The sequence below is a fragment of the Trifolium pratense genome, linkage group LG2, assembly GCF_020283565.1.
Source record: "Trifolium pratense cultivar HEN17-A07 linkage group LG2, ARS_RC_1.1, whole genome shotgun sequence".
Lineage (NCBI taxonomy): Eukaryota > Viridiplantae > Streptophyta > Magnoliopsida > Fabales > Fabaceae > Trifolium > Trifolium pratense.
Genome location: NC_060060.1, coordinates 16108669 through 16135346, shown reverse-complemented (window position 1 = coordinate 16135346; position 26678 = coordinate 16108669). Strand labels below are relative to the sequence as shown.

Below are 26678 nucleotides of genomic sequence, written 5' to 3'. Positions count from 1 at the left end.
TTAAAACAAAAAAAATGATTTTTTTTTATAACCTACGTACTATATTAGAAAAATAACTATTATAATTAAGTTTTTTTTGTTTTAAAACCAATATGAATAATGACAAACTTTTCAACTTAAAATTAATCAATAACGAACAATTATTACACTTACATAATTTATTTTAAAGATTAATTAAAACAGAAAGTAATATAGAATTTTCTTTATTTTACTTACTTGGTATGCCGAGTAGAGTCTGACTTCGCGCTTTACCAAATAATCCGGAACCACTTAACGAAACGTCTGCCATCCAAATTGACTCATATGCCAACGAACACTCCTAAATTAAAATAATAAAAAAAATTAGGACAATTGATTATTAAATTAAAATTACAATAATAGATAAAATATAATTATGAAGACTAATAGACTAAACTTTTTAAAAATAATACACTAAACACTTACCGAGAATATATGAATTGAGTTGTGGAATTCAAATGGCAATAATAGAGAAATGAGAAAACGAAATTTGAGGTGAAAAAATATGATATGACGAAAAAATTCAAAAGGTTCAAAGATGTTGGAGTGAATTGAGAGACAAATTAAAGAAAAATGGAGGTGTATAGGTGTATATATGAAGAGAAGAGAATGAGTATTATAGAGGGGAGGAAAAACTAGCCGTTTAATGCTCTTAAGTTACTGGTGGAAATTCGCATTTACTGGCGGAAATATTCTGTTAGTAAAGATTTGACTGTTTCCATTTACTGGCGGAATATTCCGCCACAAAGTGGCTGTGTCAGATTCCGCTCCCGATGTAACATAGTGGCGGAAATATCTGCCACAAAGTAATAGCCGTTTGATTTCGACTTAGTGGCGGAAAATTCTGCCACAATGTCTGTCCTAAGATTTCGCCCTTAAATTTAGTGGCGGAATATTATGCCACTAAGTTTTATTTTCATTTCTTTTAAATTTTGTTAAATGTTCTGGCGGAATTTATGTTTTAGTGGTGGAATGTTCTGCCACTAACTTATTGAGGGAAATATTCCGCCACTAACTGATTTTAAATTTTGTTTGTAAATCAAGGTTTTCTTGTAGTGACACTTCTTATAAGGTGGCCATTTCCCGGTCTAGTCACTACTCATTTGAGAGAATACCTCCTTATATTGAAAACTTATTATACAATGAAATGATATGAGTTTATGTTTGTCAAGAATAAAAAAATTAATTATTTTGTCAAAAAAAAGGATCTAACTAATTAAAGTGAATGACATATTTTTGAAGTGCTCTCTTGAAAACCAAACCAAGATGAGGCTGGAATGGATTTAATTTGCACCTTGACCTGCATGCTTTCTTCTTCATTAACATGATCAATAGGTGAACTCTTTATAGCTAAAGCTTAACTCCAAAGGTTGTGACACATGCATGGAATAAATTACTAGTGCATTCTTTGCTTAAAGAGAGAGTTAACCCCAATTTCATGAATAAAGCAAGGGACAAAAATAATTACTAGTGTAGGTTAAAGGTAAAGCACCACAATATCATCATCATCATCATCATCATCATCATCATCATCATCATCATCACTTGCATGTATTAGCACCTAAATTTTACAGCCAAATATACAATGTATAAACATGCATGCAAATAATTTTAAGAAATGAACAATGTTTCTATAACAGCTTAATTTTAACAATAATTCGTTTGCTAGATAGGTAAATTTATTATTGAAATTGTAAGTATCGGTTAAAATAGTCTCTAACATTTTAGAATTGATAAATACATTCATGAAATCCGAAAATACAAGTCAAAATAGTTTATTTATTAACTTTTATCTTAGAGATTACTATAATGTAACAAGTTAGCTGAATATATATATATATATATATATATATATATATATATATATATATATATATATATATATATATATATATATATATATATATATATATATGCGTCCATTTCACATTGATCCATCGCATTAATTAAGGCCATCATACCAAAGACTCATTTGTTGTTTATAAAATTTAAGTCTCTTGTCAATATTGGATAGTGTTTGATGTGTGTGTGTGTTTTTTTTTTTAAGAAGCTAAATTAGCCCACCCAAATTGGCGTCAGAGAAAATCGAACCTCAGACCTCAAGAGAAGCACACTCTCAGGTCCAAAGCCAATACCAATGCACCAACCCAAGTGGGTTTGTGTGTGTTTGTTTTGGTTTTTATCCGTTAGGGTTTGTTCTAAAAACTACTTGCAGTTGGAATTCATTGTATTATCTTTAATTACTATTTTTTTGTGTGGTTAACTGGGTTAGGTTGATGTTCCCCCAATTTTTTGTAATATCTTTTATTTTATGTTTAATCTATTTAAAATAGGGTAGAGGATTTCCTGTACTCTCCTTTTGCCTAAAAAAAGAAAAAGTCTCTTGTCAATATTTAGTCATGCACGATTGGATTGCTATTACTTGTCTTTAAGATGACCTAAATTTTATAAAGAAATCAATTAGTGAGCCGATATTAATGTAAAATCAACGTGTAATGTAGCATGTTCACTTAGCATGCAATGTCATAGAGTCTACAATTTATTTTTAACCTTGAATTTACTATTCAATCAAGTTTATATGAATGCATCTAAATATGATCAGTGCTATTATGCACAAGTTACTTAAGTCTTTTATGTTGCACAAGTTATCAATATTATAGTAACGAATACGAATTTTATAAAACTGACCGTTGGATTGAAAATTTATATCGTATAGATCATCCATATTTTTTTTTTAAAAATCAAAAATCATTTGATATGTTATTGAGACCCAACAAAATTAACGGTTTATGAGTTTTTATTTAATATCGTTAATCTTGATTGATCTCAATAACTTATCAAATGATTCCCGATTTTTTTTTAAAAAATTATGGATGATCTAAACGATATAAACTTTCAATCCAACGGTCGATTTTATAAAATTCGTATTCGTTATAATAATATCGGCAACTTGTGCACCATGGAAGACTTGGTGAAGTCTTCCATGTTAGCCAAAGCCTCTAAATATAAGTCACTTTACAATCAACTTACTTTTAGTTCAAATAAATTCATTTAAAATCAATTTTCGTCCCTGCATAATCATAGACTTAATTTTTTAATAAATTCATTTTTTTTTCTTGTAGACTTAAGTTTTTTAGTAATAATATTAATTGACATGTTTCAAATTTTATATTAAAAAAGAAAAACTGAAAACACATAGAAAATCAAGTCGTATTTTTTTTTTTTAGCTTATAAAAAAAAAGTAGTATTGTTTTTTAGGAGTGACCTGCAGAACAAGAAGGCTAAAGAATTTCATTGATTTGGTTTGGGACAGGACAGTGCAATGAAATGAAACAAAAGAATAGTAAAAACAGAACAAAAATAGTGAATAGAGTAGTGCAGGAGCTAGATCATGGATTGGATACAGAAGATACACCTTAAAAACTGAGAGTTTTTTGCATCCTATGTTATATGTAGCCTTTGTAGTTCTAGTTGTAGGAGTACAAATAGTTGTTGACAAGATTGTTGAAAATCTTTTTGTTTCAATTCCAATTTTGATTTTGATTCTCTCAACTCAACCATTTTTTCAACCTCACTTGTGAATAAATAAACTGATTGGACCAAACAGTTCAGTAATTTACATGTGCCTCTCATCAATCTCTTCCTAGCTATAGTATCAATGTATCATACATGTTGCTTTTGTATTTTCTTTTATTTTCCTTTGCTCTTAAATTTTTCTAATCATATTTTATTTGTAGAAATACATAGAATGCATGTAACATTTACAGGCTAACGTGATCGACATGAGGGGAAGTTTTACGTATTATTTTTATACGGGCATGTGATCAAATATAATTATTTTAATAAAAAATGTACGTGAGTGTGTTTAATGGTCATCTTGTTCGAGTTTCAGTAGGTATTGCATTAGATTAATATATTAGATCTCCAAAATCTTAAAATGTCGAATTTATAAGTCTTCTCACGTATATATTATTCAACCTCAAGATTCTTAGTGTTCATGATACCATACCAAATTTCTACTCATCGGTTATCCATCAAATTGAACCAAACTATGATACTATTATTGGAGAAAGATTCATCAAAATAACTAGTTCCCTATTCTTTCTTGAACATTTGTAAGTAACTATTCTTTCAACAAACAATGAATCGGTCAAAGTGATAAGAGTTTTGAGCTCTTTAAGAAGGTGGTTACGAAAATAATTTGGTTCAGAGGGGGGAATCCACCTTGTGTGTCCACAGATTCTTCGACGGAGATTCATTGTCGCTAATGATAGTGAAAAGTAACTACCTATATTATTGTAACAAAAGAAAAACATTATATATCTATTGGCTCAAATAAATATCCATTCATGAAGCACTATATGTTAAAAGCAATTCATTTTAGCTGTCAAAAAAAAAAGAAAAAAAAAGTAATTCATTTTAGTTAAATGATATGTTCCTTATTGTACAAGTAACTAGAGTTAATTGAATTTTTTTAAAATTCTGCTAATAGTGAATTCAGTTAGTGTAGTTATTATGAGTTACTTACATGAGACTTGTGTTGTGTCATAAGCAGTGTGGATAAATAATTGTAAGTGATCATTGGATGAATAAAAAACACACATATTGTGATTTTCTCCTAATTCCTCAAGCTCTTCACTCCCTCTCTGAACATTGATTTTCTTTCAAGATCACAAGTGTGTATGTGGATCAATTTGAGAGTGAATCATTTGATCCAACACATAGACTAATGTATGAATTGTGTTTGTGTTGTTTTGAATTGTGTTTGTATATATGCATATGCGGCTTATATAAAATCACAGTGAGTTTTCGCATTTTCGCAGAAGCTTAATTTTGTAATTTTTCACGTTAATTTTCATTATATTCTGTCAATATATATATATATATATATATATATATATATATATATATATATATATATATATATATATATATATATATATATATATATATATATATATCGGCCTCATTATTGTTAAAGATTCTCGCTTTCTCCAATCTCCACTTTTCTTTAGCCGATCACACAAACCTCAAAACTATTTCATCACCACCGCCTCATCAATTATAATTCTCTTATTCCAGTTAATTTATAATTCTCTTACTCCTTTCCTCTTGGAGTAAGTTCCTAAATCAAGAGCTTGGATATTTTTCATTTCTCAATTTCTGAAAAGAAATTAAGAATTTTGGCACAAATAAAAAATTAGTGACACATTTTAAAAATACCTCTTTTATAAATTAACTTTTTAACTCCTTCAAACCCTTAATAACGGAGTTTATCTCCTGGTACTACATTTTTCCCGTGGAGAGCAAAAATGTTTAAAAAACTCCAATTCTTTAAGCACTCAATATTTTTCCCCTCAATGAAAATAGCCGATAAGTGATTATTATTATCGAGTGAGATACTTTTGTAAAAAAAAAAAAAATTATCAAGTGAGATCCCCTCTAGAAAAGATATAAGTGTATGTTTGGTTTCAATTATGGAGTAGCGAGAATTGATTCTAGACGTATATAATTGATTCTGCATGTTTGTTTTCTCAAAATTAGAATTGATTCTGTCTCCAGAATTGATTGCTAGAAATCGTAGCTTCTGATTTTAAAATTGATTTTTACACTAAGATTTTTTGTTCAACTCACTTTTGTATGAATATATCCAAGCATAAATCAATTCTGTCAAACTTAATTCTATCAAAATCAATTCTGTCAAAATCAATTATGTCTACCGCAAAACCAAAGATTAAAGTTTTAGAATACATTTTAAACTATGGCCATTTACCCTTATGACGTGGAATATGGTCAAATAAATTCCGGTGAAATATGGAGTGGCGTTGGCTAACAGCTAGTATAGTCAGATACACAATTAATGTACACATCATCACCACAAATGAAGTAAAAGGAGACAAAGGATATTTTGAGAGACATCACAAATTGGGATTTATTTGCTAATTCACAAATTTCAAGAGTGAAAATGATGATTTTTACAACTTCATGGGACAATTTCGTTAATTTTATTCAGAAATTTATCTAATAAAATTGAGTGCATTAGAATAGAGTTTGAGTTTGTTCCATTTACTTATTAGATCAAAATCAAATCACACATAGCACATAACACCAAGAACTTAATCTCTAAATTCCCCGTTCATTTATTTTGACGCATTGATGCATTTAAAACAACTTTAATCGTTAGACTAAATTAAATCAAATAATTTTAATATGTTGGGTAGTCTCGTGAAGCTTCAGGAATACAAGAAAGAGATGGACACCGCATCTTTACCCAAAATCCTAAGGAATTATAAATTCATGGATCACCTCTCTTATAAATTCAATATTTTCTTTATTCATAATCAATGTGAAACTTAACCATTCATACTTAAAAACCGATAAACAACGGGCCAAATAACTCCGGACCACAAGAGAGGGAGAGACTTCAAATATCCACCAAAAACCCGAAGACATTAGATTCACGAATCATCTCTTATAAATCTAACATTCTTCTCATTTATAGTTGATGTGAGACAGAAGTCTGTTTGATCTGTAAAATGTAAGTACTGGACAGAACAATACAGCACAACAACGGACAAAGTTTAAGGTATTGAACAAATTTTGTCTTGTACGATGTTTTTTGGTATTTTTGACGACTAATCAAGAGAACAAAAAGTTGTTCAGTGATTCGGTGGAAGACTAACATTTAAGTTTTTGTTCAGTCTTTTAGTTCCCAATTTATTCGGTCTTAAAACAGTTTTAAAATTAAACACAGTACAATTAAAATTGTTATATTTAGTCCCTTATTTTTTAGCGGATGAAATAAACGGATAACTCCTCATAATTAAAACCCAACACAAGATAACTGATGACAGAAGGGAACTGTGGTCCCATAGCCTCTCTTTTTCCATATAAATAGACACTCTTAGAAGCAATTTCTGTCTTTAACTGTAAAATTTGTAGTTTCAATTTTTCAAATCATCAAAATATCCAATTAATCACACCAAGATTCCTCCACCCTCACATTCCACAGTTGTTTTCTTCATTTCTTCTCCTTGTTTTCGTATTGGAATCTCATTTCCATGTGACTCACCTCAAGTTTCTCCTGGTATTAGGAACTTTTAATTTGTTGTTACTTGCACAAACAAGCAAGGATGATGCTAGCAGGAGTAATTTCATCCTAGCATGCAAAAAAGGACAAGAGTGTTTGAAACCAAACACATTGTTGGCACTGCTATTGTGGTTTCAAAGTCTCTATATAAACCTCTTCTTACAATGAAGTTGAGATATAGAAGAGACTCAAAAGAAGAACATCAAGAACAAGAAGATTCTTTCAGTTTGGTAAAGTCATCATTTTCTAAAACTAATACTCTTTTCTTCACTATACCAAACTCAATCTATTGTATTTTTAGATTCAGGTTTATGTTTGATATCACGATCGATATATCAGAATCAGAGTTATCGACATAATTTTTCAAAAGCTATACTTTATAACATCTACAAAATCTCAGTAGATCACCGTGATTCTGACATAATCACAGTAATACAAGAGATATTCAATAGATGGATATATCAGAATCAGAGTCATCGACTGTGATTTTTCACTAGCTATACTTTGTAGCATATGTAAAATCACAGTAGATCACTTTAATTCTGACATAATCACGATAATACCAGAGACATAGTACTGAATAGTTAAGAACACTATAGAACTTTTGTTTTATGGGTGCATAGAGATTGATTGTGATGGTGACTTACTAGTGATTTTTTTTGGTTTACACAAAAGATAAAAAGAGAGAATCAGAGAAGAGTATGTTTGTCAGAATCAGAAAACTTACTCTCAAACACGCTTTGTTTCTTTTTTAAATTTTTATTCTCAATTTTTGTACCATAAAGTAAAACATTATTATAATCATCATTACATTACATTACATACATGACATGATAGTTGTAGCCATATAGGCATCCTTCATCATTGATTCATTCTTATTCTAACAAGAATGAATGAAACTTTTAATTACTCACTTTTTTTTTCTTTTCATATTTTTAGCTAAGGATCATTTATTATTATTAATTGGATTAGTTTTAGATTTTGTATTTTAAATTTGGGTTATGCTAACCGGTGCTCCCGGACACTGGTTAAGGAAACCAAAAAAGGAAATTTTTAAATTAAAAATAACACTTTTTAGAATTTCGAGACGTTGACTGCACAAAGTTCAATGTCATATTACTATATTTGCCTCCTTAAACAGTGTCGGGGCATTGTTTAGCATTTTCCTTTAAATTTTTGACTATAATAAGTTTGCATGGTTTGTGTGCAGAGTAAAGATGTTTGAATGCATAAGAAGCTGTACGACGGTGGGAGATGAGGATGAAGGTGGTGTCCGTCAGACTCAGAGTGGCACGCCGACCACTAAACCAGCCGTCAAAAGCCTGACTGCACAGGTACTATCTCACTATGACCTAGAGTCCTATGTATGAACTTTGCTTTTTTGCAGCTTCTTTTTCTATCTTGATGATGAAAACAACAAAACTATATCAAACCTCTTTGAGGGTAATATCCAATTGTGGGACCACCTACGAATCTTTTAACTTACTCCCTCCGTCCCAAAATATAAGCAAAAGTTGGTCAACAAAAGTGGATATATTTGGTCCAAATCTTTAACCAAATACATCAAGTTTATTTGACTTACTTTTGCTTATATTTTGGACGGATGGAGTATGTTTTAAAAATCGGGTCGGAGAATATTGTGAAATTGTAATTGAGTTGTTCAAATAATTCAACTATAGATAGTGATGATTTGAAGTTTAATTGGTTGAACTTTCGATTCAATTTTTAAAATATTATCTCGTATGTAATTATTATAATGTGATCTATTCACAGACATTCGTATCATATGATATTTTTTATATTTGTATAATTATTGTGTGAGATAAGTTGATTATTAGATATCTTGGATTGTCCTGTAGGTATCTAATGTTAAGTAATTTTAGTTTCCTTAAAAAAAATTGTTTGAGATCTAGACTATTTAATCTTGATCGGATGGTCACGGTCTTGATTGCAAACTATCTAGATTCAAATTTTATGTGTATAATGTGAATACATATTAATTAACCATTTAAATGGAATTTCAAAATAAAATTAACCATTTAAACGGATATCACTTTTCTCTTGATACTGTATTTTTTTATTATCTTAAATATAAACAAAAAAAAAGGTATATGTACTAAACCAAAAAGATAGTATATAATTTTTGTTTATATGAATATATAAATTGATATAAGTTTTGTCAAAAATTAATTTTATAAAATGTGTGTACTATATCCAAATAAATAGTATATATTTTTTGTTTATATTTAACTATACTACAAAGTTTTATATGTGAATATAATAAAATATGTGTCACACACACGAGTAATACTAGTTATCTATAGGCAGGGATTGATTTGGTTTAAGATGACGTAAATGTGTGTTGTAGTGTTTTGGACACTTTATGTTGTTGACGGATGGTCCACATTTTTTCCTAAGTTTGGACTTTGGTCCATTAATTTCTTTATTTTATAAGTAGTATGCATGTGTTGTTGGTGGTGCTGACCTTGATGTGAGTATGTGACCACCATCATCATCAACCAATCAAACTTGCTTCTAATGCCTTAATCTTTCTTCACTTACAAATTCAAAAACCAACTTCTCTAGTAGTAGTTTTTTCAGTACACTTTTTAGCCAATTATAATGTCACACTTTGAAATAATCAGAAATTATAAGTAGTAACAACATGATTCAATGCCAATAAATTTTAATCAACATTTAGTCCAAGATACCAAGATTGTTATATTGTTTATGCCTTACCATTTTAATTTCTCCATGTTTCAATGAAGTGTCTAATTTATGATGAGAACATGGAACAACATGTTCCACTTTCATAAATTTAGTTAATGTTGAGAAAAGATGTCTAGCAAAGAATGGAATGTGCCATATTCGTATCATGGTGTGGTCCATCCTTGAATTCTTGTCGTTGCATTGTTCATTCAAAAGTTTTCTATGCAAGCAAGTTATATTCATTGACATTTATTTTAGGATCTTTACAGTTGCGATATGGTATTGTAGTTGTAGGAGCCGTTAGATTTAGAGATATAACGGTTCTTACAACTACAACACCATATTAGAGTCATAAAAGGTTCAATTTTTTGTGAAAAATAATCTCTTAAAAAAAAGTCGTACTTTTGTTGTCGAATTGAATTGCCTTAATAGGAAAACGCACATGGATTTCACTCAAATTAGTGATGAAGCTATTTTTGTTCTCATTATAAGTGCTTATTAACCTACACCTCATCTTCATGCTATTCCTTGTCAGCAATTATTGCATGCAACTCTTAACTAGAAACTTTTTAAAAAGATGGTGGAAATTAAACTGAAATTGAATTAACTTATAATTAAAGAGTATATGCCTATAGCAACTATATTGAACCAAATGTTTCTAATTTATATATGAATATGTTGACAATTGACATTTAGATAGATATTGTTGTAGTTTTCTACAATTAGGAAATGCTTTCCATTGAGGGCTTATAGTTGATAGTAGGACATATATATATTGGTACCTAAAATGAACTTTCAATTAATTAAAGTGACTTATTTGCTTGCACATTACTTATCATAATTTTTTTCTATTTGGATTCTTTAGACAATTGGTATCTAATATTTATGGTACATTATTAAAATTTCTAATGCATTGATGTTAATTTGAGTGAGTATCTAATTTTTTTTTTCCGTCACATGCAGATTAAAGACATGGTGCTGAAGTTAAAGGGTGCTGACAAAAGTGGACTGAAATCATCTACCAATTCTGAAGGGGTTCAATACCCTTACATGGGAGGATTAGGCTCAGGCTCAACTCCTCTGTGGGACGCTAATTTAGCCGGTGGAAGATCAGACCAAGGGTTTATAGGGGGAACTAGTGGTAACACAACCCCTAGAGTGCAAGAGCCAGTTGTAGCAGTGGTGGAGGAGGTGGATGGAAACAAAGAGTGGGTGGCACAGGTGGAGCCAGGGGTTGATGTTACCTTTGTGTCTCTTCCTGATGGTGGAAATGATCTCAGAAGAATTCGCTTCAAGTATGTTGAAAAATTATTACAAGCTTTGATTTTATTACTAGTTATATCTATGAAACACTGACACAGACACCAGACATGACACTAACACATATTACACCAGTAATGATTTATGAAAATATATGTAACTGAATGTAACCACATGTACCATAGTCGTGTCAGATTGTTGGTGTCTGACACCAGACATGCCTTCTGTCTGAAATGTCGGTGCTACATAGGTTTAATTTACCTCTCAGTCTAAAGCACCGACACACGATATGGCATCAACACGTCAACACTGATAATGGTTTGAGAAAATAGATATTAATGAATGTAATCGTATGTGTCAATGTCATGCCGGTGTCCAAGACAGGACACGTATTCAATCGAAGTGTCGGTACTTATTGCTGTTAATTTCCGTTGACATAACGTTACTTAATGCTTAACATTTGAATTCGAAGCCGAGACATGTTTGATAAGTGGCAAGCTCAAGTATGGTGGGGTGAGAACTTTGACAGACTAAGGGAGCTTTATAATGTCCAGACATTCAACCGTCAAGCTCTTAACAACATTACTCCTCCACCATCTGAAGATGAGGTAAACATTCATAATCATGTCAAAACTCTCACTATTAATGAATTTCTTTTGCTTTTTTATTTTGATATCTAACTTACATTGTTTCCTTTGAACAGCAGAGAGATTCTGCTGCTTATTGGAGGCTTCATACTGGAGGAGATATCCCTATGGCTGGATGGTTCAATGACTCAGCAGAAAGGAATCAGTACTATAATCCTGCAAGATTCACTATGGGACAAGGAAGCAGTAGCCAGCAACAAATTCATGCAGCTGGGTCATCCATGGAAGCATCAAGGACTTCTTCTAAAGATGAGCTTTCCTTCAGCAATGCAAGTGAAATTGAATCTGAATGGTTGGAGCAAGTTGAGCCTGGAGTGTTTGTTACAATCAGGCAGTTACCTGATGGGAGCAAGGAGATTCGTCGTATCAGATTCAGGTAATGTGTTTATGTATAAGCTATTTTTCTACTTGGTAGACCGTCCTTTTTAACTCGAGAGTTAAGAAAAAATCGGTTTAGAAGATTGGTAGGATTTGTATTGATGGTTTTTGAACTCGATTTGCAGCCGACAGAGGTTTGGAGATGAAGAAGCAAGGAAATGGTGGGAGGACAACAGAGAAAGAGTGAATGCTGAATTCCTGTGAAGTGTCTGTGCCATGCTGCTGATGAAATAAGTGATTATGAACTTTTGTTGAGTCCAGTCTTTGGTGTAGAGTCCTATATAGAAAACTTGTTTTTCTATCATTGGTGAATAAGGTTTCATAGCTTAATAAAGTTATTTGGTTGAGTCAAAAAAACATGTTTTTAGGTTGAATTTGTTTATTGGGGGGTTTAATTTAATGTTTTTCGTATTATATATATGCATTTAAATAATTTCGTCTTGTTCTCTTGTATGGATATTTCTCTTGTATTGGATTATTGGTTTTTATGGACACATTGGTTATAATAACAACCTTAATGTAGAATTATTGGTCATTATGCATAGGCTTTGTGTTAGATGGAGTTTAAGAAACCATAATCTCATGTTATTCAACTCTCTCATTTATTGTTAAACCTATTTATGAGTATGTGGATGGGATTAATTTATATGGTTACGAGAATAAATATTACTTCTTAGTTACACTCACAAAATATTAATTTTTTATTTTATTCTTTTAATTATTTCATAAATAATTAAATTAAAACAATTAATTCTATATTTTAATTTTATGTGAGTGTTTAAAATTGGTGCTTAAGATCATGTGATCATGAAAGTCTTGCTCATGTGAATGTCTTATATGACATTAAGCTAAAATTGAGCAGGAATTGGAGCGTGAAGTTTATCATATAATCTTGAGCAATTTGTGACATTAGTTATATTTATACTCTTAAGATTAAAGTAATAGACGGTGTCAATCAATTATAATCATCAAATCACTAAAAATATTTGACTTGATTCTCTAAAAACCTTTGACCGTAATTTATTTTTCAAATCTAATATGCCACAAAGTATATTTAGAATTATCTTAGGTATCTTTATTAAAAAATATTATATAACAAGTCATTTATATAATTGGTAAAAAAAATTGATTTATATAACTATTATTTTTATGTTTATACTTATAAATGAAAATTTGATTAGATTAGATTACAAAAAATAATATAATATTCAAAAATCTAAAATAACTCTTAGTATAATATTGTTTGTCACAACTTCCAACCTTTTCTACTTAGCATTTTAACTACACAATCTTTTAGATACCAATTATGCAGCTAGTATGCCATAGTTTTGGTTTTATTTAGTAAAGTTAACAAAGAAAATGCAATATGACACAACAAAATTTAATAGCACTAGTTTAATTCTATAGACATTGAGTATCAAAAAGTGCAAGCAAATATATTAATAGGAAGAAAAAATGTAGTCCTAAAAAATTACTCCTTTTGTCCATCTATTTTAATCAATGGCCAAGATTGTTTAAACTTAATTTTTTAGTGTAATTTCGACTGTCCGATCTTAAATCAACACTTAAAATTCGACTGTCCTTACTTTGGTGTACCGATAGAAATTTCTATGTCAACTTGGTCATAAATCCTTATTTTCATATTCAAAACACCTCATTGTTCTATAACCAAGTCTCACCGTTACTTGGCCGTTTGGAAAGCGAGATGTTGGTACTTTTCTTTTTAAGCTGGAAATTTGTTTATCTTCCAATATTTTAATCCAGATTATATTAATCTTCTTTTTAATAAATATTATCAATCTACTTGTACCAAAAAAAAAAAATATCAATCTACTAGTTTGATAAAGTAGGATAGAGATACTTCATATTTGTAGACATAAAGAATAATACACGACAAATAATGCTTAATAATAAATAAATAAATAAATAAATAGCATATTTTCCTTCGAATGACCATGACTAAAACAAACAAATAAATCAAATAACTTGGTATACCAATTTAAAAAATATTCCTAAGAAAATATCAACCTCTTAAATAGAGAAATTAATATCCACAGCTGCGCACAAAAAATACATTTGTTTTAAAAAAAAAGAAAAAATTAATACTGGCAATAAAAATGAGTTTTGGATAAATTTCTCTCTCAAATAGAACTACTACTTAGGACCCGTTTGGTATACCAATTTAAAAAATATTCCTAAGATGTAAACAAAAAAAAAAAATATTCCTAAGAAAATATCAACCTCTTAAATAGAGAAATTAATATCCATAGCTGCGCACAAAAAATACATTTGTTTTTAAAAAAAAAATTAATACTGCCAATAAAAAGGAGTTTTGGATAAATTTCTCTCTCAAATAGAACTACTACTTAGGACCCGTTTGGTTCGAGGTAGATGGAGGAGAGGTGAATGGGTAATCTTGACAAAATAACGTTTTATATTTTTGAAAAAAAAATAAAAATAAAAACAAAATATCTCAATTATTAGAGAGATTTGATTGGTTAAAAAAATTTATTTTTAATCTTTTTTTGTCAAGATTATCCCCTCAACTTTCCTCGATCTACTTTGAATCAAAATTTAAAAACAATTTTTTTTTTTAATTTAAGATTACCCTCTTCATCTCCCCTCCCCTCCATCTAACCAAACGGACCCTTACTGCAGGTAAAAAGTAAAACGAAGGTCAACTTGATGCTAAACAGGCTAAAAAAACCATTAAATGAGGATTAACAATAAACATCAACACCCTTCACATTATTTCTCACAAAAAGACTTTCACATTTTATTTATTAAAAATAAAAACATAAGAGATTCAAACATCGAGTACAAGTGTTGTAATTAAGACCAGCATCTCTAGATTATTGTCTTGTGAACCAAGCAAACCCAAGCATGATTTATGAGTGCCTCTGACAGACACATCATAGTAGTCCATACCCCTATTAAACAGCATCAGCTCATGTGTTTATCCCACAACACAGTATGAAACGACAACCAAATAACATAGGCAATACTTTTTTTTTTTTGTAGTAAACATAATACGACCACAACCCCTATATGTATTATGTAAATCAGATATTGATCCTCGTACTTCTCATCCAGCAACTTTTCTTGGGTATGTTCTTCCAGTCGGAATCTGTGGTGTAGGCCTGAGCATGAAGTTAGGAGATTCGGAACTTTAATTAACTCCAGCTTTCATTGGAGGGCGGGGTTGCCCCATGGCTTGTCTTTGATTACCAATAGACATATTGGCCAACCTCTCAGTTGTTTCTGAAACCCCACGTGTAGTTCTTCCTTTGTTCATAGAAGCTGCCAGCAAACACAACTTTCCGTAAATAAAAGCACCACTTCTCCAATAAATTTCAGAGTAACTAATTTATGTGATTATTAAAAACAAGAAAATCCATAAGCCCGTTGCGCTAATGAGCCAGATAACCCTCTGGATTCCTATTTATTACTGTGTATATATTGGTTAGGACAGAGGAGTGGCAAAGGCAGTGAAAAAGAGGAAACTCAGTAGGGAAAACGATTGATTGGGATTTGAGTTTTGGTGTGAAAAATGGGGCCAACTATGAGTGATGACTCCGCAGAGCACCATATTTTTCCTCCTTCTGGGACTCTCCTAATTTTTATTTGTCTGCTTGAGAAAGGAATACATCCCTCTTCTCATTTAATCTTAGAAATTTCAGTGCTCCCTTTATATTCCCATTTTTCAATTGTTCAGTATTTTTTAGAATCTTCATGAAAGGCCAATGCCATAAAAAAAAGACTATCTGATTCAATAATTGAAATGAACAGACTGTAAAACTTACTTGGACTTTCCTTTCCTGGCAGTCGATATTTTGATTGTGTAGTAGTCTTCATTGATTTTTCATTCTTAACTCCATCCTTCAATGAATCAGAGAGATATTATTAGCATAAATAGATAATAACATTAAGAAACAAAAATACAACACATGTCCAGCAAAGCAGTTCACCAAGAAAGAAAAAACACAATCTTATAGATAAAAGGATCTCAAGTTAAAAACAGCATTTGATGTTTTTGACATCATGGGGTAAAAGAATGTGTGCATGAACAAGTGCTCGTAATTTCGTAAATAAGGATGCGGCAAGAATAACTAACCTGATTTACCATATCCAGCTTCCGCTGTACACCTGTATCATTCATAATTCGATGAGAAATCAGACATTTGAAGGATGAAACTAGAATGCCACAAATTAAAAAAGACCTGACTATATACAAAAAAGGATATTCTCCTTGTTTTGCATTAGGAATTAAATACGAAATATGAGCTTAGTATTATTAGACTTGAGCCCATAAATTCAAATTTCAATGTTTCAAAGCCCTTTCAGAGGATCATAAGAGGCCAGTTGCAAGAAGGGTTCAACATTTCTTGATGCCAGCCGAGGCAAAACATACTATTATAACCTTCCTAACTTCAGCCAAAATGTGAAAAAAACACAGACTAGCATCTAATTTGTAAATTGAACACCATAGTAATCTTTTACTATGAATGTTATTGTTTTAGGACCTTCTGCTTCTGACTACCTTGATGGGACCTTTTTTTCTTTCTGAAATGTTAGAGAGGGGAGTTGACCGACAACCCCTTTATCTATCAAAAAATTATCTACATCCCCAAATCACTAAACTATCTAATCACTCGTGATGCATGCATTCATATGACTAATCAATAAATATGAGAGATCCACGGGATCACCTGAAGAAGGTTGTACTTTTGGAGATGGAAAATAATTGGTGGGCTTTGAATTGGGTAGAGCACCCGGATATCTCTTGACCCATTGTTGATCATCCACCAGTGCACCCCTGGTTCCAGGTGGAGGAGTTCTCGCCGCTACTGCTCTTGAGCGAAGGGATGGAGGAATGTAAAAACAACTCTACAGCACATAAAAAAAAGTATAAGTAAAGCAACCATAAGTTTAAAAAAATGGAATTCAGAGAAAGATAAACAAGACATGAATGAATCAGCTAAAAGGCTACCTGAAAGAAAGGATGTTGAAGGGCCCCTAAAGCCGTTGGCCTCATGCAGGGATCCCAGTAGCAAAGTGACTGACATTAATAGAAAACAAGAGAACAACAAAATGTCATAAGCATAATTGGTTGATGAGTGATTTAAAATTTAAATGGCTAAGCCCCGCAAAATACACTACTTACTTGGATAAGGCTGATTGCATGATCACTTGCAGATGGTACCAAAGCAGAAAGATTTACGCCAGCAAGCTATAGATAGCATTAGCAATAGGCATATAATAGTCAGTACCAAATAAAATAATATTGTCTCACTATTAGTTAAGAAAATAGTAGCTGCCTACCAAAAATAACAAATCTTATGTAGAAAATATTAACCTGTGGAAACTGATAATTAATATCCCTTGCAAGTTTGAGTCCATCGGCCCATGATTCAGTAGTTGGATTGCCTATCACACCACATATTTTGTAGATCTCATCTGCCTCACTGCACGAGTCACGAGGAACGAACATGTTAATTTCCAACATCCAGGAGTTACACAATTGCTTTAGAGCAGGATTCTACTTTAAAAGCATATATAAAAACATATTTTGCAGCCATATTTTTTTTACTGATTAGTGCACCAGAAGTTATTATTGTTTAGGGTGTATTTGGGAGGAGGGTTTTAGACAATTAGGTCAATATTTAAAAAAATTGAAAGAATGCCATAACAATTGAATCCCACTTCATTCATTACTAGTAACATTGTATAACTTGCTTAATTTAGAAGAGACAAACAAGCCTCCCCTCCCACATACAAAACCCACCTCCAAAACAGAGCAACTTAGAGCAGAAACTATTTTGCATTTGTTACTAATATAAAGAGTGCATGCTTTACTCTCATTATTGCATGAAAATATTTTAAGAAACTACCTAAATCATCTTCTGTAAAAGGCTAAAAGTTGGATTCGACTGCATATCTTATGTTATAAAAAAAAATCTTAACAAATCAAAATAACATAAACTCTAAATAGAAAACCCATTATTTGGGTAGTTATGGGGTGTGATAAGTGAGGCCAATACCTGGCTCCTGGAAAAAGAGGTCGAAGAGAGAACAGCTCGGCCATTATCGCACTCATTGCCCATATGTCTAGAAGAAAAAAAAACATTAATAGATAAAAAGGTAGCAAGTACACATCATCATTGCTGCAAGAAACAAATTATCAAAGATCAATGATGACATCAATATTTAACATCAGAAACTTACCAACTTTGGAGCCATAGATGTAAGACTGAAGCAGCACTTCAGGAGCACGATACCTAATCAGAGGCAATCGTACGTGTTATTGAATACCCAACACAAAAGATGATGCATTTATTGCAAGCCAAAGGTACGTACCATCGTGTGGAGACATACTCAGTGTAGGGTGGTTGTGAGCTGATCTCACGGGCGAGGCCAAAATCAGCAATTTTGATAATATCCTTAGTAACCAGTAAGTTTTCTGCAAAGAGCGGCAAAGAGTCAAAACAACAATACATATTTTAATAAAGCTAGATTACAGAATATCTTTCATACCATGAGCAATACCTTAAATATTTCAATACATATGAATTGCAATGAGAAAAAACAATTGCAATAACCAGTGTTTTAAAACCCGGACCGGACCGGCCGGTCGGACCGGTCTGGCCGGGAACCGGTGGTATTTCCGGGCAGGTTCAGTTGCAGAACCGGTTCTGCATCAAATCCGGTATAAACCGGTGCGAACCGGACGGGTCAGTGGTTAAACCGGTGCGAACCGGACGGGTCAGTGGTTAAACCGGTGAAACTGGCAGCGGTTCAAACCGGTATAAACCATCAATTAATATTTCCAAAAAAACCTTGAATTTTACAGCTAGCAGGAATCGAACCCACCTCCCCTCAAATATTGATGTTAGTCTTTGCCACTCATCCAACTCATCTTGTGTGATATATATTGCATTCAAATATATTTATTAAGACATTTATCCTGTTAATACATTAAAGTAGTATTCCTATATGAATATATCCAATATCACCAAATACATTGTTAATTTTGTTTTTCTTTGTTATTTTGAATTTAATCTTGATACATAAATTTAAAAATATAATGTGATAGTATCTTTGTTATTTTGAATTTAATCTTGATACATAAATTTATTTCATTGTATATATAAAACTCCATTTATTAACGAGAAAAAACTTTATCTGCTGACGGTAAAGAATCAATATACTGGAGTTGGTCTCTATTCAGTTTTCACCACTTCTATCCTTTTAAATGTCTACAAAAGCTCACCAATGTCATTTGTTCACCTCACTCTGTAAGATTTGAATAAAGCAGCATATGTCAAATTGCTCAGAGAATGACATCCTCATCTTATTTGAACATTCTTATTGTGTCTCAATTTGTAACAATATTCAACACCACAACAAAGATAACAAGATGCGATAAGAAAATTGTCACATTATTTTTTTTCAAAAACAGAAGTCATTTTATTAATGCTAAGTACCTATTACATTGTCATTTGTACATCAAAAGAATGTAATCCATAAACACCATCACACCTACTGGTACCAGTTCTTGAAACTGATATTATAAATACTCATATTCATTAAGAATTAACAATAGACATCATGCCAAAGCAGTCTAGATCAATACTATATTCTCGCCCTCGTCTCTGTTTAGAACGACCCATGGGAGCGAATTACATGAGCCATTAAAACACAAATTTTTTCCATGCCTCTACTATTCTACTACTTAAAACCATACCAAACAACTGCTCAAGCAAGATTGCATCCCCTCCATAATAGCAAAAATACCCTTCATAACCGCAGCATACAACAAGATTTTTCATAACACCAATTTTTTGTTCCGCCTCATTTCATGATGTGATGACAATCAAACTATTCACATCAGACATCAGTGTTATAGCCTTAGCACCCTCCAAAACATCTACAGACCAATCTACCAACTAACTCATGCAAGATATAAATGACACAACAATATGACCAATTAAGGAGAAAAAATTCCATCAAACCACAACAGGAAGCCAAAACAAATATAGATATGAATTAGAATTTCCACCATCAGTCATGAGTTTATCAAAAAATCATTATTCACCGAGTTGGAAACTGAACTTCACCCTTACTAACTACAACAAGCCTCCGTAAATTCATCATGCACTCCAACTTGTGCCACACTACCAAGTAATTCCTATTTACCTCTTGCCTTTTGTTCAGCCATATGAACTTGATATGCCACTCTAATTGTGCCCCATTGTTATGCTTTTGTTTTACAAAATCTTTTCAATTACAAAATTCATTTTTTGGTTATTAGGCATGTAAGAATGCTTAGTCACTTGGCCATTTTTGATCTGTAGCAATATGCTTTTAGGAATTTATGAATCTCTATAAACATGAAGACAATGGAATGAAAAAAAAAAAAGGCAGAACAATAAATTCAAATTTTCTTCATTTCAATTATATTTCCCTCTCGAGTGGGCTACTGCTCTAAAGTAACAAGTAACATTTCATTCACCTTCCAAAAACTATCACTTGTTTAAAACTAAGGTCACATACCATACCAAATCTAAAATTTACACCGTTTCTTTGCTCTTCAAAGATTATCTATGAAAAGCAACAACGATAACAGAAGTAGTTGAAGCATAAGCTGAGCTTAACAAACTTGTCAAATTATAAATTACAACTAAGCCGATAGATTTATACAGAAAGATACCTCTCTTTCCCTCTCAAACAGATAACATTCAACAAAATCGTAACAAAATGTTGTAAGGAAACTAAAGAAGTGTTTGCGCACACATTCAACAAGCTCACATAGTTCAGAAGCAACCTCCGGTATGAAACAGTGATACAGACGTAGAAATCACATACTGACACCGATAATAATTTATAAAAAAATGGAAGTGATTTAATGTAATAACAACATCTCTAATGGTGCTAACACTTTGAGTATCATACATTACTAACAAGTGGTTCTACAATGCCATGTAATACTTATGCAACTCATACATATTTTGCTCCAATGGTGATACCACTTTGGGTATCATACATTATTTTTTTGAAACGGAGGGTATCATACATTATTAACAAGTGATCTCTTCTATATTTATTTTTTTAACTTAAATTGATGATATATTTGATGATACCATACCTTAAATAAGTTAAGGTATTATCAATTTTGATATCCTCTATGCTACGTCATGGAACTCCAATGATAAAAATAAACAAGGTATCATTAGCCTGTGAAACTCTTTATGATACTCTTTATGATACCTTAAATAAACAAGGTATCGGTGTGTTACATAGTAGGTCAGCCTCTACAGACTACAATCAATCAACACTAGTTACAAAATTGAACACATATACACACACAATATAGATATAGAAATTGAAATTGAAACCAATGCGAGAAGTGACATAGTGAGTGAAGCTACTCTAAACGGCGCAATAAGAAGAAATAGCTTCAAGAATGAGGAGGAGGAGTTGGATTACCGCGACGGAGATCTTCGATTAGTTGAGAAAGCTCTTTGCGAGAGGATTCTCTCCCGAACATGAATCCATACCTAAAATCGACAGAGAATTGAATTGAGATTAGGTTGGTTGGATAGAAATTGAAAAGAAAATTGGTGGAATGAGAGTGAGAAAGAGTTACCAGAAGGAAATGGCGGAGAAAACGCCGGCGGTGGCGACGGTCTGAACCAGGGTGATCCTCTTCTCCATTCCGATCAACGTGCTACACACACTCTCACTCAACTCTCGTCCCGATACCGATCAACTAATGTTGGACTCAGGCCCAATTTATTTACGGCCCAGACAACCCTGCGATAAAAGAAGGTGGCCAAAGCACGTGGGGTTAGATTAATAATCCCAAAATACATACTTCCATATGGTGTAAACACAAGTATTTTGCAATTTGCTCACATTATAATAATAGCAAAATCCAGATTTAAATTAACTCAGATATTATATAACTATGCAGGCTGAGAAAACTGGCCATAAAAAATGTGAAACGTGACCAAGAAAAAAATAACAATGTGAAATATGACGAACAAAAAAAAAAAAATCCCTACAAAACTTGGAACAAACCAAACAGCATACAAACTTCGATGCTATAAAAAAAGCAATCAAGTGCTCAACCTAGTAAAATTGATTGCATTTATGTTTGCGTTAAAATTAATTTCATATAGTATAGTATATCAATATCATAACAGTTAAATTTAAATAAAAAATCATGCACAAGGTCTAAAACTTTAAGGAGACAAAAAACAAATAATCAGCTTGAGAATCCTGTGTACCAAACCAACTAGAAACTAAATTCCAAAACTGAAGAAGCTGCCCTAGGATTAATTAGAAACAGTATCACATAAGATTTTTAATCCCCATGAAACAAAACATTAAGTATGCAATTTAAAAGTAGTATATTTCACCAAAACATAGATTCCAATAGATTTTAAATCCCCATAGATTCCAATATTCAAACCCTAACTAACATCAAGTCCAATAAAATCACATCATCAAAACCAAATTCAATAAGGGTCTGTTTGGTTCAAATTAGGGGGAGGGGGGGGTGAGGTATTTTTATAGAGGGGAGGGGAGGGAAGGGGAGAGAAATTTTTTAATTACATATGTGTTTGGTTCAAAAGAGGGGAGAGGAGGGGAGGTGATTTAATTAAATATATGTTTGGTTCACAAGGGGAGGGGAGGTATTTTAAAAACAATTTACTTTTTTATCCTTAAAATCTTATAACACTCATATTTTCAAAACTAATATATCTTTATTATTACATCAAAACAAATAACACATATTTTTCAAAGAAAAAAATATCACATACACAAAACTCATTACCACACCAAGAAATTCACTACATAGACATTAAAACCAAAACTTTGATTCAATAAAACACGGAAGAAAATATTCAAACAAAGTATATCGTACAACCTCTCTCAGAGTTCATACTATAACTTAATTTTCTCTTACGAGACATCCGAACATAACAATAAACAATTGCACACATAAGTTGAGCTACAGCTCTTCGACGCAAATCAAACCATCTATTAATAGCAATTTCTCGTTCCTGATGATCTATCTAATTCAATAAAATATTTTTAAAAAAATAAATTTCACATAGTTTAACAAACTATCAATGCTCCTATAAAAAAATTAACATTTAAACTACATATAAAAGAAAAAAGAGCAAAGCAATACACATATATATGTAAACGCAAATTATTAACGTGATATATATGTATCTATAGGAAAACATTATGTATGTATCAATGTATGCAGACGAAAAGCAATAACAGAGGAAAAACATCTTATATATGTATGTGCAGGAAAACATGACACACACACACACACATATATATATATATATATATATATATATAAAACAAACTATAACAATGAGAACCAATGAATTTGGCCGGTGGTTGTTTGAGTTGCGGATCTCATTAATGATTGTACTAATCTATCTCTGACCCACAACCTTCATTGTTGTTTCTCTTATTGCATCCTCAGGTTCTTAACACTGCGCTTCCAATTAGGTACATTGAATTGGCTAGTCTGAATTAAAGTAAAAATGAAAAGGACAGGTATACAAACTAGAGAGGATTCTACATTTTCCGGGGTTATCCATTGCAAAGAAAGCATTTATGAAATGAAAAACAAAGCTATTAACCAGAACACCAGCCTGCTTACCATCCCATTCCCACTTGGGATCAGAATACATATTGCTAAAATTGATAGAACAAAGGAAAGCGTATTCAAAACTTTTCATCTCTCAACATCATCTTCCCACCACTAATCCTGTTTCTCATCTGCAAAAATTCAAGTTGCTACTTTTCACTCAAATTAAATAGAATGTAAATGGAAAATTGATGGAGTTGTTGCTTTTCTTCTTCCGCACCTTCATGGTCAGGACAAATCATTTTGGCTAAAATTACAAAGTCATATAAGAAAGAAAGAAAGAAAAATTTAAAATCTGAACAATACAGAAAAGGGGATTAAACAACACAAAATAAAATCCCAAAATTGAAACTTGGGTCAATGATGATCCGCTTCAATATACCCAGATTAAAAACTTCAGTGAAAAAATAGGATCCAACTCAAAACCAATTTAAAAGATGATCCAGAAAACTTTCAACACAGAATAGAACCAAACTCTAAAATTTAAAAAATGGAATTCATATCTCAAAAACAGTTGGCCACAGGAGCTTTGCTAACAATAGACACAAAATGGTACCTAATCTTGTGACAGATCTATGCAGTGATGACCAACAAAGATAGAGATGGGGAAGAACAAATCTCGCAGACAAGAATAAACCAACACAAACACAATCACTATATTGAGAATGTGATACATGTAGTTGAGAAAACTAAATCAACACAAACACAATAAGCTGCAAAATTTTAGCAGAGAAACACATCACCCACACGGCCACACCCACCTAACTAGTAGAATCCCAAAAATTACAAAGGTAACAAACTAATAAACTGATTTCATAAATGAACAAAATTTCAATCGCAATAAAAATTATAGATAAGAATAAATCACAAACTTCCAACAAAAATTTCATAAAACCCTAAAATACTAAAATCTCAATTCATTCATAATTTTCAAAAAACCCTAAATTAAAAAAATTAACAAAACCCTAAAATCAAGATCAATTACCTTGCTAATGTTGTCTGAATCTTCGTGAGGAAGGGTTGTGGTGATGAATAGGGAGAGAAATCGCACAGAAATCTGAGAAATTCGCACAACAAAATCGCAGAGAAAAATGGAGAAATCGCACTGAAAAATCGCAGAGATAGGAGACTGAGAGGAGATCTCGCGCGGTCATGGACAGTGGTGGTGGCTGGAGTGGTCGCCGCCGCCGGTTCAGAATCTTCAGATCAAATTTTCGGTGGTTTGTGTGAATAGTTTTGACATGATATGAGAGAATATTAGTTTAGAGAGAAGTGTGAAATTGTATTGTGAGAGTGGAGTTTCAGACTTTGGGTGTCAAGGGGTCAAGGTGCAAAATAAAATATTCAGGGTGGTCAAAATTAGAAAAGAAGAGGGGTACCTGTGGAAATTTTCAAATTTCAGGGTGTGCAGGTGCACACCCTCACCATGCACTGGATCCGCCCCTGAATTTATCTATCTATCTATCTATCTATCTATATATAAAAGATGGTAAACTTTCCAACCCAAACCCTAATTCCCCCTTCAAAACCCTAATGCGTCAAATTACGTTTTTGCCCTTTCTTTTTTTTTTTTAATTGAATTCACTACTCCTATGACTATATAACTAAGTGAGAGGACAATTTAGATTCTTAAAACATTCTTACAGTATAATAAGCACGTTTGACGAAAAAATACATTTTTTTTTTGTGAGGGCGTCAAATCAATGTGTCTATCCAATTTGAATTTGAGAGGAGTAACTACAAAATTTGAGAGACTTCAAAAGGCAAAAACAATTGCATTTATCAACCGAATATTCAAAGTCTCGTTTTCATGCAGAATGAGGTAAGACACATAGGAGAGGTCAATGACATGAGATTTTGGGATCAAACATCGTAACCACGTGAAGAGACGGTCAACTATCCTATCAAATATTTGTAGAAAAATATTTAGATGGTCACAAGAACACCTTATTTGGTCACACACACATAAAAATGTATATTAGGTATCATTCACGCGTAATTGTAAAAAATAATGTCGAGAGAGTTTTGTGATTTTGTGGGAGTTAATTAAAAATGACATTCTCTTCTTAAAAATTTCAACGCTACTGTTTGCCCGAATTCAAAAATTGAATTTAAGATATTTTTATTTTAGATAATTGTTTTTTTTTTTTTTACAAAAGCTTCTAAATAATTATTTAATAATTATTATCAAGTTTAAAAAATAAAAATCTGTAACGTACCAAAGGAAAAATCTGTAATAAACAATTAATAATTGATTGAGTAAGTAAGTTGAGGTGAGGACGGAGTATCCTTCCAATATCGGACCGCTACGCTACGCTGCTCAGTGGCAGATACGCATCGCTGCTTCTGTTCGTTAATCAAGTATATATATATATATATATATATATATATATATATATATATATATATATATATATATATATATATATATATATATATATATATATATATATATATATATATATATATATATATATATATGTGTGTGTGTGTGTGTGTGGTGTGTCCATATATAACGCAAGTAATCATAAAAAACAAACAGATAAATACTTGATTAACGAGCAGCAACGGCACCACACAAACAAACAGAGGCAGACAAGGAGTATAGGCAATACAGACAAGGATAATATTGGAATTCTAAAATATATTGAGGATAATTTTGAGGATAAATATTTTAAGCTTCCCTCCCCTCCCCTCCAAATCCCCCAATTTGGGGAAGCAAAAATTGAGTTTAGGAGGGATTCTGCTCACCTCCCCTCCCCTCATATCCCCTCCTAAAAATTGAACCAAACACAAAAAAATTAAAATATTACCTCCCCTCCCCTCCCCTCCCCTCCGAAACCCCCGAACCAAACATACCCTAAATTCATGGTCAATTAACATCAAAATACAATTC

At 31.9% G+C, this 26678-nt stretch overlaps 2 protein-coding genes across 5 annotated transcripts; one reads left to right on the top strand and one right to left on the bottom strand.

Moving 5' to 3' along the window:
* The first annotated feature begins 6937 nt into the window (after positions 1-6937).
* Positions 6938-12646, top strand: LOC123907598 (protein BREVIS RADIX-like). Of its 4 annotated transcripts, none has more exons than XM_045957923.1 (6): positions 6938-7338; positions 8319-8442; positions 10781-11112; positions 11550-11685; positions 11781-12100; positions 12228-12643. In XM_045957923.1, exons 2-6 carry the CDS (start codon positions 8326-8328, stop codon positions 12304-12306), a joined length of 984 nt encoding a protein of 327 aa, XP_045813879.1. In that variant the 5' UTR covers positions 6938-7338; positions 8319-8325; the 3' UTR covers positions 12307-12643. The 4 variants fall into 4 exon arrangements, with proteins under 4 accessions (XP_045813879.1, XP_045813880.1, XP_045813882.1 ...); XM_045957924.1 differs by having other exon boundaries at positions 6963-7338; positions 11784-12100; positions 12228-12646; XM_045957926.1 differs by lacking the exons at positions 6938-7338; positions 8319-8442 and adding an exon at positions 10455-10595.
* A 2207-nt stretch (positions 12647-14853) lies between these two features.
* Positions 14854-25108, bottom strand: LOC123907597 (cyclin-dependent kinase F-4-like). The gene is made up of 13 exons (XM_045957921.1): positions 24768-25108; positions 21749-21915; positions 21589-21659; positions 18460-18562; positions 18328-18380; positions 18144-18210; positions 17459-17567; positions 17267-17332; positions 17093-17161; positions 16812-16989; positions 16217-16248; positions 15906-15981; positions 14854-15402 (listed from the first exon to the last, which is right to left on the bottom strand). Exons 2-13 carry the CDS (start codon positions 21814-21816, stop codon positions 15272-15274), a joined length of 1023 nt encoding a protein of 340 aa, XP_045813877.1. The 5' UTR covers positions 21817-21915; positions 24768-25108; the 3' UTR covers positions 14854-15271.
* Positions 25109-26678: the final 1570 nt, after the last annotated feature.

Bases quoted from the DNA above. Each gene is read 5' to 3' on its own strand.
- LOC123907598 (XM_045957923.1), top strand. From the start codon at position 8,326: ATGTTTGAATGCATAAGAAGCTGTACGACGGTGGGAGATGAGGATGAA. The intron at 8,443-10,780 runs GTACTATCTCAC...CGTCACATGCAG, and splicing joins TCAAAAGCCTGACTGCACAG to ATTAAAGACATGGTGCTGAA. The intron at 11,113-11,549 runs GTATGTTGAAAA...TTGAATTCGAAG, and splicing joins CTCAGAAGAATTCGCTTCAA to CCGAGACATGTTTGATAAGT.
- LOC123907597 (XM_045957921.1), bottom strand. From the start codon at position 21,816: ATGGAGAAGAGGATCACCCTGGTTCAGACCGTCGCCACCGCCGGCGTT. The intron at 18,211-18,327 runs GTAAGTTTCTGA...TTTTTCTTCTAG, and splicing joins CATCTATGGCTCCAAAGTTG to ACATATGGGCAATGAGTGCG. The intron at 16,990-17,092 runs GTAGCCTTTTAG...TATGTGCTGTAG, and splicing joins TTCAACATCCTTTCTTTCAG to AGTTGTTTTTACATTCCTCC.